Raw genomic sequence first — 22,455 nt, 5'->3', positions numbered from 1 at the left:
CCAGCTGCGCGCGCACCGCGCCTCTCGTGCCGCTGAGCCCCTCGCATTGTCCCGGCCAATGGGCAAGCGCGGTGCAAGAGGCATCGCTCAAACACTCCAATTAATTTGCTAATACGATTTTGTTATCATCGGGCCTGCGCGAGTTAAGCCCAGGCTGCGCGCGCGCGCGAACGAGAACGAGAAAGAGAGAGAGAGGGTGAGATTGGAATATTCAAAGGTGACTGGGAAAGTAAGTGTGTGTGTGTGAGAGAGAGATGGGGGGAACGAGGAGGGAAGTTAAGGCAGGGCTAGTGAGAATGGTGGGCAGGCCCGACGCTCGTGCGCCTCACCCCTCTATATTGCATATCCACACCCATCCAGACGCCTGTCTCCGGCGCATGCGCACAACATCTCACCTCGCAACTTCTCGCCCTGCACGCGCGCGATCCTAAGTCGTGTTTTCAACACTGGATTTGAGCTGTTAGAAAGTGGGAAAAAAGGTTTTGTGAACTGTGATTTCTAGTGTATAAAGACAGGGTGTCGCAGCACCCGCATAGGGTGTCGGAACCCGTTAGTGACAGGAAGTCGCAGTTTGGCGGTTACTTGTTCTTGTTCGTCGGCGAGAGAGGGGTGAAAGTTGTTCCAAGTTTTGAGTGACATTATAGAGTAAGTCAAGAGAGCTGGGTGAGTTGACTTCACCCGCCATAGCATGGTGTTTTTTTGCCCAGGAGCAGAACATAGATTCTGACGGTTTCGCCAGTACAAGAAATTCATGGTTTTGCATTTGTGGCAAAAATTTCTCTCTGTAAAACAAGCGTGGCGATTTATAAAGACGAAGATTTTATGAACTTCATTACTGGAGCCCAGTGGTGAATTTGCTTCATCCATCTTGGTTTGTGATTACATAATATCCATATAAATCATACGACTTTATAACAAGCCACTCAACTACTAAAAGTAAGACCAAAACAAATATACAATTTTTCAAAGCAGTTTAGCTTTTTGAAACAATTTTGCCAGTTTTGCCAGAGACTTAAAGACCTAGAAAAAGAAGGACCGGACAAAGACCTGTAAATGTCTTTTTGAAAAACGCAGAATAAAGTTAATGTGGTGCCGGGTGTAAGGGTAGCTGAAAGACACTACCTACTGCACGAGGATCATGGACTACTCCTGTTTCCCTGGCGGCCCTGTCCGGAGTTTGAAACAGTTTTGCAGCGACAGCAGCATGCCGGAAGGGGATCTTTTCCCCAGCTACGCTCTGCCGAAAGACTCCGGCAGCAGCCACGACTACAGCGACAACGACAGCAGCGTGGACGACGACCTTCTTGACGACACCATCCCCGCGCGCGGCAACTCTAGGTCCGAAATCAACGAGAACTCCATGCAAGACAAGGCCGACGACTTCTCCATCACCGACGATGGGACTCGCAAGTCGCAGGACGCTCTGGACGGGGACGGTGGTGGTAGTGGTGCTGGTGTCGAGAGAAAGATCGGTTTGGATGATGATTCGAAGTTCGGGATTCTGTCGGAGGAGTACGGAACCGAGCGCAGCAGCGCCGGCAAGACGAAAGGTAAATGCAGTCATGGCGGAGGTAGTCATGGCATCGGGAGCATCAACGCGGTAGGCGTGGGCTTGGTGGGGAACAAGGCGGTCCGCCTGAACATCAACTCACGGGAGAGGCGCCGGATGCACGACCTGAACGACGCCCTCGACGAACTGAGGGCCGTCATCCCGTATGCACACAGTCCGTCAGTCCGCAAGCTGTCCAAGATCGCCACCCTGCTGCTGGCCAAGAACTACATCCTCATGCAGGCCAATGCTCTGGAGGAGATGCGGCGGCTCATCATCTATCTCAACCAGGGTCCCACGGCCGCCGCCATCGAGACCTACTCCGCGTACTCCAGGCTCCAGGCGCCGCCGCCTCCCAGTCTCTCGGCGGAGAATCGGTCGCCGGTGTTCGCGCCTCGTCCCGCCTCTCCTGGTTGCCAGAGATGTGTCAGCGATGGTGTGTAGAACTTCTTTCTGTCTGGCACCAACACACCAACACCATACCCATCTCCGAGATGCAACAATGAGTGGAGTCCAGAAATCAGTAAGTCGCAGTTCACCTATTGACCTTTTAGTCTTTCTACAGATGACTTTCTCGACGAGAGTGACATAAGCTGAATGTACGTTCACCTGTGGCCTGTGACCTGTGTGTGTGACCTCAATGGACAGCACCTTGCATCCGTGAAGACTGCAATAACAAGACGATGTTATATTGTCGGGATCTCAGATTTACAAAAGTGATGACAGATAACGGGAGACAATGATATAGTTGATGAAGGGTAAGAAGCAGGCCGCTGAAAAGGTTAAGCAGAGTGCTGCTTGGGAAACTTCACGACAGACCGTTCTTTTCCTCCGAGACAGACATTGAACTGTTAAAACATCTACATCTCCATCAACTCTTTCATCTTCCACCAGTAACACCATCGAAAATCTGCTTATTACTTTCATCGAACTTTAACCGATCATAAAGTTGTAGACAAAATGAATCGAAGACCTTCCACAAAGTAGCTGATGAATGACTTCTAGTCCGAGGTTGCCATGGTGATGAGATAATTCTCAGATGAAAGAAAGCTATTGTGTGGGTGTGACTCCAGAACAATCGTTCTCTGTGGTGCATTCACAACTAACGGATTTCCAGATAGCGCCTGTACGAAATGGACTAGACAACAAACAGATTTCCATTTGTTGCCAAAGACAGGGAAGTAAACATTGTACTTTTGCTTGACATGTTCAGTACGGGTGTGCGTCTGTTCGTGCATGCATGCGTTTGCCTGTATATGAAAGGATGCTAGTTTTGGGTAGGGAATGAAGGAATAGATGGAAGAATGTACAAGCCTATTTATAAGTGTGTACATGAACATTTTTACTAAGTATTACATCATAGAAGATGCAACGGTGTCGTTAGGCTTTCAGTCCACAGTATTTACGGTCGTAAATAATAAAATATTGTATTGCTACACTTTTGTTGTTTGTTCTTACTTCAGTAGATTACGAATGTGTAGCTGTTTTATATTATATACAAAAAGTAATTATGCTTTACTAAATGACACCAAAGAGACATACAATATATTATAGGAGATTATGTAGTTGTATGTTATATGAGATGATGTAGGAAGTTTGTTACCTGAGCACTACAATATCAACGCTGTATATGCTTGTATATATGTGACCCTGATCTTACTCAAACATGAAACACCGACCTCCTGAAAACATGGTAAACTTGTGACTCTTGACATTTTGTACAGTTCTGACCTACGGTAAATGAGGATACTAAGTTAAATAAAAATATATACAGTCAAACATATAAAATAGTTTATCTCAGCTTTTCAAATAAATAAGGAAAGGGATAAATAAAGAAATGGGAAAAAACCCCACAAAAATTGGACTGAAAACAAGATTGCTCTCTCGTTCTCTTTCTTTTCCTTTCTCTCTCTTTCTGTGTGTCTCACTCACGCACGTACACACACACACAATATAAGAGAGAACGTGAACATTTATCCGAGGAAAATAATGAAGAGACGGGGGACTCTTAAAAGTATAACACGATCTGGACGTTTATCTAATTAATCATTAATGGTTGCTATTTATAGAAAATGTATTTCCTATTTAAAACAATTATTAGCTCGATTACAGTTTGGGACGCCAACATTAGACCTTATATTTTACAACCAAACCCCCCCCCCCAAATACAAACTCAAAACAACAACAAAAACAAGAAAAAGAAAAAACCAACCCCAAAACAAAAACAAAGGCGGAACTTTAGTTATTTATGAGAGACACAAGTTAATTAGTAAGTCAGATATCAGCAACAGCTTTTATAATCTTTAACGCAAAAGTGTACTCCAAGTACTAATGATGGGGTAATAAAGGAAAATATTTAGGAGAAGCCGAAAAAAAAAAATAATATACATTATGAATGACCAACAGATGTAACAGTCTACATTTTCAGCCACAGTCAGCTTGAAGAACACCTTTCTGTTGTAACAGAAATCGACTATACAGACGATAAAATTTTTTTAAAACGTGTCAAATTATTGGTTTTTTTGTTGCATTGTTCGGTTGCTGTAAGTTTTCTTTCAAACTGATATTTTGATTTGCAGAATGCGCAAGCAATTATTGCTCTAAAAAATTGAAGAAGCGAGGATATGGACAGGACCAAAAATTTAAAAATTCACGAACAACTTCTCAACCGATTTCCTTTGTTGGGAAAACGTACTGAGAATTGTGTACAGAAGCTAGTTCTCTTGTCCTAACAAACAGACAGCAGTAATATCTCTGAAAAAAAACTGTTGTTGATTGAGTTTAACAATTAGCGACAATGTCTGCTATGAAACTGTTTATCGCCTCATGCAACTTGCTTAGTTGGCATTCCAACACGACAGTAAGGAGCCGAGTAATTTGACAAAAAATATTTACAAGAACAAATTGTCTTTATATTGATATCGGAATATGTCTGTTCGTCAGCTTGAAAACTCTTGTTCGTGGTGTGTCTAGCTGTCTGTCGTCAAAAAACTCTTTATGATCATGCTCATCTCTTTCACTTATCTTCAAACGTTTCTATTTTTCGGTTTCTCTCTAAGTGATATTTAATGACATGAAAAAAAGGCATGATGCACACCATATTATACCTACCTTTAGAAACAGTAAGTAAAACAACTTTCCTGCCATTAAACTCATTCAGCCTGGAACTTACCACAGACGTCAATGCATACATTGTGTGTGTGTGTGTTTGTGTTGTTATTTGTAGAACATAACTGAAAAATTTTAATGTGCACGAGTAGCCTTTAAAGATGCTGTCTTTAATTAATTGCTTAAACCTTTTTTTGCACATGATTAGCAAATTATACATTCTTCTGAAATGAACATGGAAAGAAGAGTGAGTCAATAATAGATATGAATACTTCTTTTTCCATGTGGTAGTATTAAAAACATTGATTCGACCCAACATGCCCCTCCACTACAAAATGTCACACCTACTTCTGACGATATTGCTACTTATGTTTAATAGGCTGAGAGTGAGAACATCGGTAATGTTGGGCTAATCATTTCGACGAAGATGTTACCAAGTACCATAGGACCCCGATCTGACTTCCACATTCTTTTTGATGATAGAATAAAAGTCAGGAACGGCCCTACTTGTCACATTTGTTGCATACAGCAGACGACAGTATCCCACATCGCTGACACCCATCAAAAAAAAAGAGCTATAGATATGAAACTGTGATCAGATCGCGTTTTTATTTACCTCACAGTCCTGTCATCAATAAATAATAATTGCCAATTATTTCAAACTCTGTCTATAGTACACCATGCGTGACGGGGTTTTGAAACTTGGGTGTGGGTGTCAAGAGAGGGCATAGTGAGGAGGCTACAGGGTGTTGGTAGAGGAATAGGAGCTGAAAGGATGCCCAATATCAGGGATTCCTGAGTCTTTTTTATCTCTTTTTTCCACTTGTTTTTTTTTTTTCGGTGGTTTTCTCCGGGTACTTCGGGTTCCTCCACTCTCTCCCCCATAAAAATCACTTCACGGTGGAAGCACGTTCCTACTAAAACAACCAACCAATTATGGCCATGTCGGTATGTCTAACAAGAAAAAAAAACTTTAAAAAAAGAAAAGAAATTAGTTTAAAGCAACGAAACATCTTATTTAAGAAGTAGTAAACAATATAACCCAAGAGGATATAAGAAGTTACAAGTGAGGTCACATCGCATGTGCTTCAAAATAATTAAAAAAGCTCTACGAACTTTTGTTACAACTAAAGAGGTTTATGTTCTGTTAAATCTCAAGCTTACAAGTCGGGCTGCCCTTTCAACTTTGAACTGCTGATTTGGTAGAAATAATACTGATTGCCTTTGGGTACAAGACAGCTCTCTCACGGTGACTCCAACTGGTTGAAGTTTTATTCATAACCAAATATGTGATTCGACTCGTTAGAACGAGTTTTACATTTCTTGTTGTTGTTGTTGTTGCTGTTGTTGTTGTTGCTGTTGTTGTTGTTGTTGTTGTTGTTGTTGTTGTTGCTGCTGCTGCTAAGTTCGTAGACTTTCCGTCGCTGTCACTGAAGTAACTATCATTGACAGTTATATATTAATATGAAGTTTATGTATATATCTTATTTCATGCCATATTCTCAACCTGCAGAAATAACTGTGGTGAATTTAACTGACAAAGAGTCTAAATTTTAGCTTTGACTTCTGTGAGGAAGATTAGTTTTTACTGTAGTCAGAAGCTAGTCCGCAAGTGAGCAGTCAGCTTGGCTACATGAAAATTATTCTGGCCCTATCACTGTTGCTGTTGCTATTGTTACAGTCAGCGAATGAAATATCTGGGTGAGGTCAAAAAGTTCAGACTGCCTGCTCATTTAGTAATCACATTATGGCCACCCAGCTTCGTTTGTGGCAGTCGTGATAAAGCCACGCCAGCGGCAGGACTGGTTATCATGGCAACACCTGGCCAGCTGTGATGTCAGCGAAATAAGATTTGTCTGACTGCCTTTGACTGGCACAATAATGACGAGAACATCAACGACAACGACGATGACTACGACGACGACGATGAGGATGACTAGCACGCTACGTTAATCCTTATAGCGAAGCATCACACTCTAAAATAAAAGTGAGTACATTTATTCTGCATGTTGCAGTACAGATAGGGAAAGTAACCAAGATATAAAAAAGTAAAAAGGAGATAACAAAACTGTACAAAATCAGTATCAGACAAAAAGAAAAATGATTGAGGAAGTCAGCTACAATTAATATTATTTAAAAAGCTTATTTATTATAAACCACAGTCTGAAATAATATTTTTGAAAAAATACTGTCTTTGATAATCACAATAAACTCTGAGCACTTCTATTGTGTACAAAAGCTAGAGGTGTGTTATTCTAGAACCACAGTATGAATCTGGATTGTTTTGGCCATACGTAGCATTATCTATCTTTCTATTTATCGTTGAAAAAAGTGATTCCTTGAAACCTGGTGGATTTGTTGCTTGGAGATGGTAGCCACACAAGGTATGGAGATGTTAAAACTCAATACAACATCAGTGATGTCTTCAGTAATGAACCGTCTACCGAGTTGGGTGGGCTAGTAAAACCAGCATTTCGATATCAACAAATGTATACAAAATATCGAATTAGATTAAACATTTCTAAAAAAAAATATACTTATGACCCAGTACTTTTAAAGAAAGTATTTTGTTGTTGTTTTTTTTTTTAAAGAAGGAAACGCATCTTCTGAACATAACTTTACTAAGGTGACTAAGGTTTAAGGTTTATTATAAAATTGTTGCTTGAAATAAAAAATGGAAAGTAAAAAAGACGATGTTTTCCTGTCAAGTGATATTTAGATGTTTTCTTTATCTTTAGTGAGCACTTCATTAAATAAATAGGAGTACTTACATTTTTAATTTGCATTTTGGACTTATTAGATACGAAATAAAATATCTTAGTAAAGAAATATCTTTATAAATTTTAGACGGAAATTGTTTTTTTTTTTTTTTTGTTTGAGCTGTGTATTTAAATCGTGTAAAATTTCAGTATCATAGAAATTTCGTAAAGGTCACCTGACAGAAAGGTATTCAAAACATTTAAGCTTCTTCAGTTAAAACATTTCACAACGAAAAGCAGACTATACGCTGCAAACCCAAAAGAGAAAATGTTTCAAATAAAATCATCCAGTAAATACAGGGCAAGAAACAAAAGTAAAGGGTTATCAAGGTGGTGTACACAATATTTTACGAATAAATAAAGTGTTCAACCGAAGCTGGACATCGTGTATCGTGTTTATCTTCACGTTAGACCTCAACGTCGCCATCACCAGATAGTTTTTCCCAAATAAACTAAGCAGGGTGGAGAGGGACTCAGTGGCATCAGTGATGACAAGAATCCGTCTGTTGATAGAAGGTATTTTGGTGCCATCAGTAACTAGCACGTGACCTGTCATATTTCAGACTAGAATTTGAATTATCTCGCAATAACAATTGGCGACACAATATTTGAAACGCATGAACGATTCTGGACCTGATGTCACAGATGTTTGCAACGGGAATAGTGTGAAAATAAAATAGTGCAAATATAAATATATTGTTTATAACAAGTATACCAGCACAGGGCAACAGGAGGATTAAGTGTGTGTATATTTATTTTCCCCTTTATAACACCAAGCTATTTATGGAATTATACACTCTGTGTATTTGTGCACCATTGGTTTTGTTTCCAGGTGGAGGTGATCAGAACAAGGCGATTAGATTAATGTTTGTCGACGAAACACCGGCACAGAAATGGTCTGTCGGGTCAGGTGCACTCGTCGTAAGTAATTACTAAAACATAAATACTGTTGACTATTGAACTTTCAAAGTTCATGTTGCTGAACAGACAAAAGGAGAATAATATAACATTTGTTATCCTGTCAGCTTACATTTAGGTCTTCTTCATCGTCGGTAGGGATTTCATTAATTTATTTATCAGCTCTGAAATTGTGAAGTGGAGTCGGCAACGGGGAGGAGAATGGTGATGGGAAACGGAGTAAAACAATGTCCATGGTTGCAAATTCCAACCCAAAGCAATATAAACGGTTGGACTTACAAAACTTAGGGACTCAATTTGAATTTCACACACACCACACATTATTTCTCTCTCTTGCATACCCAAACTCTCTTTTTCTGTTACTCCATCTTTTCCCTCATCCATTTAACGATTCTTTCACATTTCCTGCTATTCCAGCTATGATTTGTTGGCAATAGTCTGACAGAAAACCCATCTTTCTCCAGCTTAGAAATGTTTCAGAGCGAGGCTCAGTCCTGTGTGATCTCTCCCATCGTCCTCGCGGCCTTCAGTTCTTCTTCGCGTCCCTCCATCCGCCACGACTTTCACCCCCTCTGGTGGTTTATAGTTCTGTTATTGTAATGTTTTCCCCAAATCCCATCAGTTCTGCCACAGTCTATTACCGGCATTAGCCTCAATAATGAAGGCGGACTTTAGGAAACCTTTTTTCTGTTTCCTAATATCCCCAGGGTGCTTGGGTCGAGGAAGCTAGGGACCGTCTTCAAGGAGCAGTAAAAGGAGTAGAAAGGAGCACGGACGTTGTGTCCCACTGTTAAATGCTTCGTGAAATCGGTAGGTTAACGTGAAAATAACTGGACAAATTTATCTAAAATGACAATAAAATAGAATAGAATATTATGTGAGCATTAAAAAACTTTGTAAATAAATCTGACAGGAAGACAAATGATGTAAGGTCTTTACTTGTAGACGTCCTCCGGCAGTTAGACATACCTAGTTTAAATAACATAGTTTTGACGAGAACAATATCCGTGACCCTCACTCATTTAATTTTCACTTTCTGGCAATGCTTATTGTAAGATGTATGACTTCTGTATATCTATTTTTTATGTTGTTAACACCCTTATCTTTCCCTTTTCAATATAACAACAACCGACCAACCAATAATCAAGCTTAAAAAAATCCTAAAGTGGTCCAGAATAGGGGAGCCAAATGGCACCCACACTCTCTCCCCCACCAACGATGTTTTGTGCTGCTTGAACTCATCTGAGGGGTCGTCAGTGTCAGCGCAGAAAAGGCTGTCCCTCCCTAAGCTCAAGCAGGCAGCAGAGGCAAGACAAGCCCGAAAATTATTTCATCCTGGCTGGTCGGGCCAGGCGGCTATTGATCGGCGCGAGATCTGAAGTTTATTCTGAAGTCAATTTCTGCATTAACTAAAGTGCTTATTGGCGATTCCCAATGTAACTTTATTTATCGCAGCCTGGCGGTGCGAAAACGCGCCGTGGGGGCCAACAGGGTCGATGGCTGGAGGCCTGTAGCCCGCTGATAAGACGCCACGATGAGTCGCTTCAGAGTTTGTGGGTCCTCCTTGCCTGTCAATATCCAGCGCCGACAAACTACAAATTAGTTTTCGCGCGAGAATTAGTCGCTGTGTGGAACCGGAGGGAAAGGTTCGAAAAGGTAAAGAGAAAAGGGAGGATAAGGTTTGGTTCCTTGTTTCGTTCTCAGGCTTTTTTCTTTTTTTTTTTTTTTTTTTTGTTGTTGTTGGTGGTGGTATTTTAGCATCTTCGCCTGAGTGCTAGCTTGTGTAGAAGCTTGGTGGTAAGACGATATTGTCTATGACAGAAATGCTGTAAAGTGTAAAATTGTCATCAAATGTAAAAGATAAAGGAAACTATTAGCCAAATGTGTTGCTTTGATCCGCGAGTAAAAAAAAAAAAATCGCCATACTATTGTAAGGGAGGACACAATATTGTCTAGTAGTAAGAATGAGTAGGCTTTTGTCAGCTTATTTTCTTGCCAGAAAATTAATAATGAGTCGATATAGTATTGTTATAATCAATAGAATAAAAGACACTCGTCATGTATCTAGTCTACCACTAAAAATAAAAGCAGTTACTATTTGGCAATAAATTTAATACATCTAGACAAAAGAAAAGCACAGTTATCCGACTACAACAAAGTTGAGGATATTAAATAAAAGTAGAGAATATTAAAAGAGGGTGATAAAGAGATTATACCACCATCTGCTGTAGGTTTTAACCATGCAGCGACGGTTGTCAGTATGTAAAGTAAGCACAAATGCAAAAATCTGAAAATTTATTTGATGACAGTTTTGCTAACCTCTCTTTTAAAATTCTTTCGAGAACATAATTTTTATATACTAGATAGCAGGTTTATTCCATGTCGTCATAGCCTTAACACTAAACAACTATCAATAGAGAGACAAAGGTTTTAATAATTATTTTGTCTCAAGCTAAGCATGACCAGGTCACATTTATCGCGCCGATGCAAATCTACTCAATATTAAATTAGTGTCAGTTTACAATTGTTATTAACTTAACACTGCATCAGCAACCAAAATTGATAATTTTATCGAAATACTTTTCGAACATGAATTTTCGGTATAGAATCCGATTTGCTGTTGAATATTTCCTTTCATCTCCTCCTGACTCCCTTCCCCATCCCCGACAAGAACGGTGCAAAGGGAGACAATAGATCTCTTCCTTTTCTATATCCATCATTGTCAAAAAGCCTGTAATTCTATGTCAATCATGTTTCATGCCTAGATGGCCTGCACAGCCTCTAGGATGCAGCTAGGAAGCCAGTGCGAGCTGCAGAAGCCTCGGGACTACCGTTACAAAGCTAATAGCGACAGTTCAGGGGCATAATCCAATAGTTTATGAGGACGCTGGGTCCCTAGGGCAGGTCCAAACTAACTGTGGCCAGTTGATGGCTCGACTTTGTGGTCCTGAAGGGTGTGATTAAACAGACGATGTGACGAGAGTAGCAATGCAGAAATAAAGCTTCAAACCAGGAGCTTGCGTTAGAGAAGCAGCAGCTTTGTCACCTTAGATGACACCAGAGGCTTTCAAATAACTAATTTTAACGGGGTTTGAGCACATCAGTCACACTTCCACCTATAAACTGTTTTTATGTGAAGGGGGATCAAAATTAGTGTGAGTAGTATATAATATTCTTTGAAGAATGAAGGTTCAGCGTATCTCCTACACTTCGTGATTTGTACAATTCTAAATAAAAATAAAATAAAAACAGGTTTACATTACACACATTGCTGCAGTAAGTTGTTGTTGCTAGTCTTCTATGTTGATTCGGTCTCTTTTTTGTGTCACGGGTTTCAAATTATAATAAAGACGGAGGTGCTAACTTCTAAGGAATCCAGTTCTGGGAAGTGTCTAGCTGTCGGACACAGTTCTAGTGCGAGCATCGAGTTCGGAACCAAACGATAACAGCAACATCGGAAGCAAGCACCAGTCTCCAACGATCAACTATAATTTCACAAGCATCACTCAACGAAGAACCAACTTTTTAGCTTTACTCCGCATCAACGACCAAAACATGGCGTCTCAAATAGTTTCGGCTACAGCACACTACATGGTCTCGGGTGTCAAACACTATAAGTACTGAAACTTATTTCCACTTTGCTCGACGTGATACACTTTAACAAGATGATAAAGAGGACCTGACATATACGAAGTACCTACAGTGAGCGGTGTAAAACTGAGAAAGGATCGAGAAGGGGTAGTTGGGGATGGGGATGCTGGGATTGTGGGATAGAGACGAACACAAATGGCCGGCGCGGTCATCCTCGCCACATCAATCGATCCCCAGATCGCGTTCTTCTCTCCCTTTCTTCCAACAGGATTCCGCAAAGCCAGTTGACATCCTCTGTAACTTTAGCCTGTTAACCTAGCCAAGAGTCGTGCAGGAATAGAGATCGTGAGGATTCTCTATCAGCCTGAAGAGAGACCCTAGGAGGATGGGGAGGAGGGGATGCGTTGGGTCATTTTTATGTACGGAAAAGTGTGGACAGGCGTATTCATGAAACCCAGTTCTCGTTTCGCTGACTCGGTTCTGGGGAAAAGTGAACATATTAAAGTGCGGTGATAAGGCTAGAGAAAGTGGCGTCGGAGCAAGTGATGAATTAAGGGCGGGCTTCACAAACGAAACAGGCGCATTAGACCTTCCCTAGAGAGCAAGGCAGGGAAAAGGGCTGCGATATTGCAATTTTCCTTCTCCACCCTCGCTAAATGCCTCTTCCTCGTCACGTGACGTTAAGCACCGCGCGGGCGATGCACCAGCACCTCCGTGTGTGTTGGGGGGGGGGGGCACTGTTCCTGTCAGCTGCACTGACCGTGGAGGTAATGACCGGAAGCACGACGCACCTGCTTGTAACTGTTAAACGACTGACCTGCACTAATGTAGCTCTAGACCTTATAGGGGTACGGAGGCAAGGTACTCAGCGGTGGAGGGGTCGGTTGGGGAGGTAAAGGACTTGAAAGATAGAGAATAATAATATCATAAAAATAACCCTAAAATCACAGAAAAGAGTGCTAGACTTACATAAGATTAGGGACTCAGGTTTAAAACACTCACACACACACACCCACGCATACACGTGTACGTTCCCGCTCTTAAATATATTACATATAAATTCGTAGACATCCCATGCAGCATATTTTTTTCAATCCCTGGTAAGAGTGTACTCATCATGATGCTTAGTTGTTCAATTGTATCTTTCTTATTTTTGTAATGTTCAAGGAATGAGCTTTTTGTAAATTTTGTTATAAGCTTATGTAAAGAGGCAGGTACAACACAATACAATACAATACAATACAGTACAATACAATACAATACAATACAATACAATACAATACAATACAATACAATACAATACAGTACAATACAATACAATACAATACAATACAATACAATGTGGGGCGAAAACGCCCTAAAAAAATTGTAAACAGCCATTTCAATGGTCAGTCTTCACAAAGCGCCTTCTTATATCTCTCAAAATCTTTCACTGATATACATTTAGCAAAACTTGGGTATAACAACTGCATCATTACTAAAAAAAAATATCCTCGAATATTTTCTTTCGTTTTATGAACTTTTACAATTTTGTCGGTTAGGGGGGAAAATAAAAAAGAAGATCAAACTACGAGTAAAATCTCAAATAAAAAAGAACTACACCAACAAAACTTGACTCGCCAGAAAAAAAATTAAACCAAAGTGAAACGAGAAACAAACCAACGTGAAGAATCCCTTAAAAGCTCTGAATTAAGAGGGGTGGAAAAAAAGGGTTGGCTGCCTGTTTGGTGTTTTACACAAGCTAGTCCAGCCGTGCAGTAAGATGAGGAAGGGGATGGCGGTGGGAGGGAGGGATGGAGAGCTGGGGGCTTGTTCTTTGTGACCAAACATCATCACCCGAACCCCGCCCCGGTCCATTAGCGGCGATGTGAGAGATCATTGGCCTGACAGGCTGTGACGGGGCCGTGCGACTGTCTCAGCCATAACCGCATGACGGCGGCCCATCTGGTCACATGTTTCTCACTCGCACCCAGCCTCCACTTCTCCTTGGCCCTCTTCCTTCCATCCACAATCAGCCTCCAGCACCAAATTTTCTTTTTCTAGAAAAGAAACTCCATTCAGCGACAGGGGTTTGAAGCATCACCAAGAGAAGCTAGACATTTCACAACTTACAAATATCTTTATAAAATTTAAAAAATATTAGTCTATGCTAAGCCGTGATTGTTTAATTCTTATTTATTCCATGACTGTGCATCTTTAAAAAACAAACAAACAAATAAACTCGGGCTGGCGAATAAAAAGAAATATTTCTCTTTATAAAACGTAGCTTTCTGTGTGTCTTTGAACACAGCGCAGAAATAGGATATAATTATTATAAGCAGAAATGGCATGAGAAACAAAAATATATGAAGTTTTTTTTTTTTAAATTTGTTATTCAGCTTTCAATTTGAGAGAGAGAGAGATGACAGTTATATCCACCATAGATCTTCAGCATAAAAGTACACGAAATAGGAGAGCAGGGGAGAGCGAGAAAGAGAGGTAGGGGTAGGTGGAGGAAAAAATAGAGAGAGAGGAGGGATAAGAGTAAGGCAGGTAGAAGAGTTAGAGAAAGGCGAATAAGAGAGTGAGAGAAAGGATGACAGAGAGAAAGAAGAGAGTCAAAAAAAAAAAAAAGAAAAAAAGAAAGGAGATATGAAAAGAAAGAAACCGAAAACAAGAAGAAATAGAGATAGAGAAATGGAGAGGATGATGATGAAGAAATGGCGAGGAAGGGATGGGAAAGACAGAAAGAGAAAGAGAGAATGCCTGAGAGGTGCAGGCCTGGCTACAAGCGGTGCCCTGTGACCCCATGTCGTGGACGTTAGGACCAAGGCGTCTGGCTGTGATGGCGGCACGACGAGGGGTTATTGCAGCCCTTCAAAACGCATTGCGGGCGAAATCTATCTTGTTAATTGTTGCTATCGCGACTGATATGGTTAGGATCGATCAAACACAGAAAAAGCGAGTCAATTCGATTTGCCACACTCGCCATGCTAGCTGTGATTATACCCGGCGGATAATGATGTTTCGCAGCAAACACGTACTTTGTCAGCTTGCACTCACCGCGCGCTTCTCTGGGAACACGACCTTCTCGGGTTTTGTTCTAAATGTGAGATGTGAAAATAAAGTATCTGAGTTCACAGACTAGATAGTCGGCTATCATGTTCCTGGCTTTTTTTTCTGGGTGGTAAAAAAAATATCGTAAACTAGAAGGCGATTCAAAACATTATACTGGACGTTCACCAACTTGCAAAATATGTACTACAGTGACGTAAGAACCAGGGGGGCAAGGGTATAGGGGTCAGCCGATATTCAGGAAGGAGGCAATGATGTGAATGTTGTCAGCATGTAGTCTCCCCCCAGCCGTTCATTAATTTTTGCCTAGATAGTTTAATTTAAATGTTTTTATAAGTGACGAAATTGAATTGTTCAGTAAATATAATTATTCTCCAAAAAAGTCCGTTTAGTTAAACATAAAGTTAAAAGTTGTTTCATTATCATAAAGGAATCATTTAAAAGTATTTTAAATATGGTTGATTCCAGGAGATTAATTTGTTAATGCAGTCTTCACTCGTTAATTTTCCACACAGTGTGCCGCCACTCCTGTCTCTTGTCATACTTTGGCAGAAAGAATTTTCTCCACATTTCCCCCCTTTTCCGCCCACTCTGCTTCCAGGACGGTCCGGTGCCGCGACGGTTAGCGCCTGTCACCAATGCAGTGAGGGTTGGCTGTCCTGGGTTCAGCTCTCGTCTCGGGCACACTGTTCTTTCTCTGGATGTGCCATCTGTTTACAGGGCTGACTGCCTTGCCGTCATATAGTCTTAGTTTCTGGCTCGGCGTAAAACACCAATTCTTCACCTCCACCCCCAGCCTCCAGTTATGGCTTCAACTACCCCTGTATACCACCAACATTTATGTTGGACGGTTAGTGGTGAGAAAGCGAGTTGGAACTGCTACAATCATGCTAAAATCACTTGGCACATGCCTTTGTAGGTCTCTTCCGCCTTGGTTTCCTTTTTTATAATGAAAGGACTAGTGGAGTGCATGTTTATTTTCTGGAGATAAAGTCAAGCTCAATGCACAGAAAGCTCAAAAACACAGACGTCAGGATTGTACAAGGATGCTTGGGAAAACCACTGCCGATGGGTGAGTTGGAAAATTACGTATCTGTCCAAACGGGGCTCACGATTTTGACCTTTCTGGACATTCGATGTCTCTCGAAAACGGAAGGGGGTATCCACCCAGATTTGGGGAAATAGTATGTGCAATGAATTTTACTCAAATTATTAAGGAAAAAAAAAAAACCCTCCACCCCACTTGGTCTTTAAGGGCAGTAGTCAACTTTATATTAAATAATGTTAAAAACCTCCAAAGACTAAAAGCTGTCCTTCATGGCATTCTCTCTCTCTGGGTAACTGCGAAGCTCAAGAAGGTTATTTAAGCCTGGTCGCTGCTCAGTTGCCATGTGGACGTGGTTCGAACCCCCTTGAGACCCGTAGAATAAACACAGACATGTGCGAGCGTTTGTGGAGTGCGGGCAAGAGAGCACGCCTCGAGTCTTGTTTGAAAACTAATTTGTGACGACACAATTTTGTTGGCTGTTTTCCGTGAAACACACGTCCTCCTCCTCCTTTCTCTTGTCCTCCCAAAGTCGCAGGCAGGGTCCAGGGCCCGGAATGTAAATGGAATTAACGACAGATACTGCTGCCCGGCGCCGAAACGAAAGCGAGGCGTTGATGGGAAAAGTGGGCAAAATTAGGTCTGAGAGGCTGTGCAGGTCATTCAAACACTTCCATTAGGTTGGAGAGAAGCCACGACTTTTCTGAACAAGATGATGGGTCCGAGATCCTTTAGCAAGATTTCTGACTTGTTCAAACGAATTCTGGTTTTAAAATGTTTTTATTTATTACTCTTAAGATGAAAACCCGCCCTTAAGGTTGCTATAATTATTACTGGAGGTAATTAGATTCAGCAATTATATTCTCAACATGCGATTTTGTTTAGAAACAATGCGAATAAGAATGTTTTGAAATGTGTCATTACAATTACAGACAAGGATACGTTTTTCAGTATTCTAAACAGTAAGATATACTTCAAATTAAACAATTACTTTCAGTGGCGGGATGCACACACACACACACCCCGACACACTTCCCACAACAATTGATACTTATGCTATATAAATATATATTTTATAGCATAATAAAAGAAAAAATTAATATATGCTGAAACTATTCTTTATAATATTAAATGAACTAAAGTGTGCAAATATATATATATTAGTAAACTGTTGACGCTACTTATTTCCAATACAATGGACTGCTCATACAAATCCCTGAATCGTTCACTAAATTCTTAATACCACTTCTTAGATTAGACAGGCATTGGTATCAAACATCACGATCACCCAGAATCTGTCTGTTATTTGATCAAATCTCACACTATTGCTAGGAAAATGATACTCCGCTGTCTTCCGCACAAAGGAGCGAATCATCACCAGCCTCGTTCTCATAACGCTGATGAAAAGCTAGAGTGCGAGTGGTGCGGCGTGCAATCTGCGCCATGTCCCAGGCAGTCCATCAGTGTTGTGACAGCCACCCATACGAGGAATGAAAAGGAACTGTGTAAGGAACCGACCAGAAGCCGCTGGGGTCCCAGTCCTGTGCGATTGTCGTACGACGGGAGCCTCCCTGCGATCTCCGTCCTCGACATCAGAGACAATGACAAATGGCCGTCCCCATCAACCCCAGCACATTTGTGAGGCTTTGACCCGGTGTCACGACCCATAACCTCCACGTTAGGCACTCGCTGGGGCTCATAATGTCAGCCTCCCTGGCATTCATTGTGCGCTGCGGTGTCCGGCAGGCTTAGACGGTTCGGCAGGGAAGAAGAAGAAAGACCCATATGGTCAACTGGCGGGCGTGCTGAAGAGGTATTTTCTTTAAACGGGAATGAGAAAGAGGATCTATCGACATAGTGTCGGTTGACGAAGAATAACACTATCGGACTGTGCGCTATGGAATTAATTCATGCATCTCTTGCAAAAGGCAGAGGTTGCAGGCTTGATTTTCATGGCATTAGACCAGAGAGCATACTTACAGAAGGTAATACAAGTCCTTAGTCAAATCCATCGTGCCTATTCGGAGGGATAATGCAAAAGTTTGGAAAATGATTGACAGACAGGTGGATGAGCAATGAGTAAGGTAATTTTCACATAAGAAATTAAAACCATTGGAAATTAAAGGACGTGTGCACTCATGATACATTTAAAATACATTTAAATTTGAAGAGAAACAGCGGGGATAGTACAGCGCAGAACCACGGTCACAGTTTTTCGTTCATAACAAACGCCTTCTACTACTACAAAAAAAAAAAAAAAAAAAAAAAGAAGTTAGCCGGGGTCATTGAGCCAAAGGTATAAAATTTCAGAATTATACGACTTAAAAAGCATTTTCGAGGCACGTCTGATTTTCAATAAACGTTTTAAATCGGACCTTGCACAAGTGAGAGATATTTCCACAGGGAGATAACCGCGTTTGATGAAAGAGAATGAGCTGATGTGATCTAGAAGCATGGGGGTTGAGGAGGAGAGAGAACTGACAGGAATGTAGAGGACAACACGTCATGTAGACTGGGAGCAGGAGTGAGGGGTAGGGGGAGTAGGGGAGGGTGTGACAACAGACAGCCTGATTGCTCGGGTGCCACCACCAGGGATCAAAGACCGCAGTGTGCAGGGAGGACACGCTTGAACAGTTTTCACTCCAAGCGCCGTGGTTTAAGCGGCACGACAGAGCTGATCGGCTAGAGATACCCGGGTAGTTAGGCCTGGGTGGATAGAGGAGGAGACGGGGGTATCAGTTTCTGATTTCGTTTTCGCTGCCCTTGTGGACGGTGCTTTTACTGATGAAGTAAAAGCCTAGGAGGTGTTTGTTCCAGCTGTCTTTCAGCTTATTTTTCTGCTCAGGAGTTAAACCCTTGGTAAATGTCATCCGTCAGACATCCTCATCCCTGCTCAACGACGACCAGTATAGATCAAATGATTGAACTGTAGTAAGAAACATGATAATCTTCTGCTTTATTGAAATCTTTACTTTTCGAGATCGGGTTGACATGAGAGAGAATTCTGACATCTTCCTCACAGAATTATTATTATTAATTAATATTAATAATAATTATTATTATCATCTATACATATGAAAGATTTGCTACAGAACATTGAACGGAGACAATCACAACACAGAGTCAAAAGTCACGAATATTTGACTTCATTGGCAAAAGTTCCGAGATCACAACGCAGTTCCAAGGGAAACAACCTAGGTTAAAACATAGACAGCGGGGTTGTTTCCCTTGTCACAGGATCGAATGTCTTGCCGCAGCAGGAGGGCTATAGTCAAGAACCTTCATTATCAAAAATCAAATCAAAAATCAAAATCAAAACAGACTTTATTGTCTGCCCAGGAGGACAGAAATTTGTCTTTGCTCACATACCCATACAGACATTTAACACACAGTTAGGAGTAAAAGTGAGGAGTAAAATAGTGTTGATTGCACCAGTCCATCAAGGCAGTGTATGTTTATCCTAACAACAAACCTTGGGTGACCAAGGGCCTAAAAGCACTGCTTAACAAAAAGAAACATTTGTTCATCACGGGCAGAAGCCCACGACAGAAGATTAGTACATAGAGAGGACCATGATGCTATCCGTTGGGTGGGCAGAGGCTCTACGAGCATACTAGTTAGTCCGCTTTCAGTAGTTTGCCGGTGGACCAACGAGTGTCGACGAGATTGAAACAGAGGTCGAGTTAGCTCTCGCCATAAACCCGATGTGTCAGAATGCGGCTCGTGGTGACATCTTGAGCTCGCTGGAGGGACCTGCCAGACGTCGAGTGTTGATGCTTCCGCATGACGCAAGAGATACGCCGAGAAAGATCTTGAAGGACCATGTGCTATAGCAATTACTAGCAATTGATTGTGAAACTTATAAACTTAATTTTACTGCACATTTTAAATCCTACACGTCTATCCCAAGAAGAAAATCTGACAAACTGTAGGTACGAGCTATGAATTGACATTCATCTTCTGGCGGCCAAGTATAAACTTTATTTGCATGACGTCATTTTTAACAAATAAAATGTGATGCAATCGAAATGACGTAAGTTTGACATCACGTGCTGAGTTGTTGTTTCTCTGTCTTATTTTCTAGAAAGTACGATCAGAAATTGTGTGTGTCAAGATGTAGGACTCTGCCCTTAGAGTGTCTAGAGTCGAAATTACTCAGGCGACAGTACGTTTGAAGTCTCAGCTGAAAAAGTGCACGACAGGTGTCACGGATTGAGCGAGATGACCTTTTGGTTTTCTCTTAAAACAAGGTAAGTCACCTGCTGTGACGCGGATTAAGAGTCCCACGGTTATTGCCCATATTCACAAGCTTTACCTGTTTCAGTCAGCTTGTAGACCACACTGTAAATATATTTTTTTTTGCCAGGCTCATACGTTTGCGAGCAGCGACGCGTTTCCAGGGCGGCTGCTGGCAATCTCCCACACACCCCTGTAGCTGAAGGCACACTTGCCTCCGTTTTCTACTCCCTTCGCTCCATCATCTACGAAGTCGACAGCAGTCATGTGGTTGAAAACGTGTTCTCAGTACGAAAGAGTCTACGGAAATGTATGTAGTACCAGCCTTTATGTTTTTTTTTGAATTAGCAGTTATTTTAATATTTGGAGATTTGATCAAATATGCGAACCCAAAGTTTCCACTCTTTCCTCCACCTGGACTGGCACACCAGAAAAAGAAGACAGGGAGTAAAAAGTTGTAGATCAAAACCAAATGTCGCAAACAAGTTGATTGTTAAGACGATGTCGAGGAGATCATCAAACTGCGTGTGTCAGATAACGGGGCTTAATAATCACAACAGCTCGACACAGAACCCTCTCCCTCCCCAACACACACACACACGTTGAAAGCTGGCTTCCTCAAGCTGATAAGGCTAAAGGTCATAATTCACTTCAAGTATGGGTTAAATCACAGTAGCTGCCCACCTACTTCACTACAAGATTTAAGACCTTTGTAGGTGGTGCTTCCCCTTAATTTAAAACTGTTTCAGCAGAGTGTCTAATATGCTTCGACACCTGACAGAAATGTCCGCAGAAGACCCCCCGAAGGGTTATTGTTGTTGTTGTTGTTTACCTTGTCACGCTTGGAAATCAGCTTTATATGAAGTTTGCCGTCTCCTGCAGACCGTTCACAGTCAGGATATGCGCCACGATATCGTGGGACGCCGGTAAAGACCAGACACTTCCGCTCGCAAGTCCTAGGCGTCCCGTTGTTTCAGCTTGTGCAATGAAGCGTAAAACTAATTAGTGTGCATGAGAGGTGCCAAGTGGCATTACGCCAACTCAAGCAAGACGAAGCTCAATGCTACAACTACACGAGAAATTATTCGTTCCAATGACTGTGTAAGAAATGGATTTCAACGCCTGGTAGAAAAATGCGTTTCTAATGGATTAAAAAGAACAAATTAACCGCGACTAGGTGGAGGCAAACTGTTGACAAAAATATGTGTGAGAGAGAGTTAGTCAATTAGTTGCCGTCTTAATTTCTTTAGTGTCAAGCTGGCATTTATCATAGTTGTCTCTGACAGTTATCATAAATCTTTAGTAAACCGTTTCTGGAATAAATGTTTGGTGTCCTCTAATGTCCACTTCATCTGAAAGAAAGCTTTTGACGTTCACTTTTCGGACTGCACCCCAGTCCAAGGGCAAAGTGACTTTGACTTATTTACTGTGACTTGCTGAGAAAGGTCCTAACTAGAGAGCCAGCTATCGCAGTAATACAGACACTTCAGCGTCGGGAGGTAGCGGTTACACACCTAAGCCGGTGGGAGCTGTGCCCTCCAGGTGTCAACGTACACCGACACACCTCAATGCCCGATCAGCGACCAGCACTAAGTCTCGTACAATAGGCAAGTCATGTGACCAGGGGACAGTTGCACATGTTTCTAAAGCTTTCGTAAAGAAGCATATTAAGAAACTTTTTTCTCCCCAAAATGACTCCAATGCCATTTAGATACAAGAAATTGCTCAGATGGGAGAGTATGGGTTAAACATTATTTTCTGACATAGAGACAGCTTAATTAAAATAAAAAGTTCTAAAGTCTATAAAACTGATTATCTATCCGTGCTTTGACCAGCCAGCAACATACACAATCCTGCTATTTGCGTGTGTGACGACGCATTCGGCAAGGTTCAGTGAGTGAAGACAGCTAAACAAGACCGGTAGGATCCACGACTTACACGTGCCTGCTAGTAAATAATTAGCATTGTCAGTTGGTTGCTATGGTAGCACAAGCTTTAGGTTCGTCCGCCACCCGGTGGGACGGACAGGGACACCGCAGCAGGTGGCGCGCTATTGTTTGGACTGTCTCACTGGGATAAATAAAGTGTTATCTTGAAAAAAGTATATATATATACACTCAGCCGTGACCCAAGCCAACGGGTGTTCACTGTAGCGTGGAAGTCTATACGCCAGACCACCAGTGTGTCAGACCGCC

At 41.6% G+C, this 22,455-nt stretch overlaps 1 protein-coding gene across 1 annotated transcript; it reads left to right on the top strand.

The window, feature by feature from the left end:
- Positions 1-200: 200 nt before the first annotated feature.
- On the top strand, positions 201-2,985 carry LOC112574497 (class E basic helix-loop-helix protein 22-like). Its single transcript, XM_025255623.1, has one exon. It carries the CDS (start codon positions 1,139-1,141, stop codon positions 1,991-1,993), a length of 855 nt encoding a protein of 284 aa, XP_025111408.1. The 5' UTR covers positions 201-1,138; the 3' UTR covers positions 1,994-2,985.
- Positions 2,986-22,455: the final 19,470 nt, after the last annotated feature.

This window comes from Pomacea canaliculata, linkage group LG10, assembly GCF_003073045.1.
Source record: "Pomacea canaliculata isolate SZHN2017 linkage group LG10, ASM307304v1, whole genome shotgun sequence".
NCBI lineage: Eukaryota > Metazoa > Mollusca > Gastropoda > Architaenioglossa > Ampullariidae > Pomacea > Pomacea canaliculata.
This window is presented reverse-complemented; position numbering and strand designations above follow the sequence as displayed.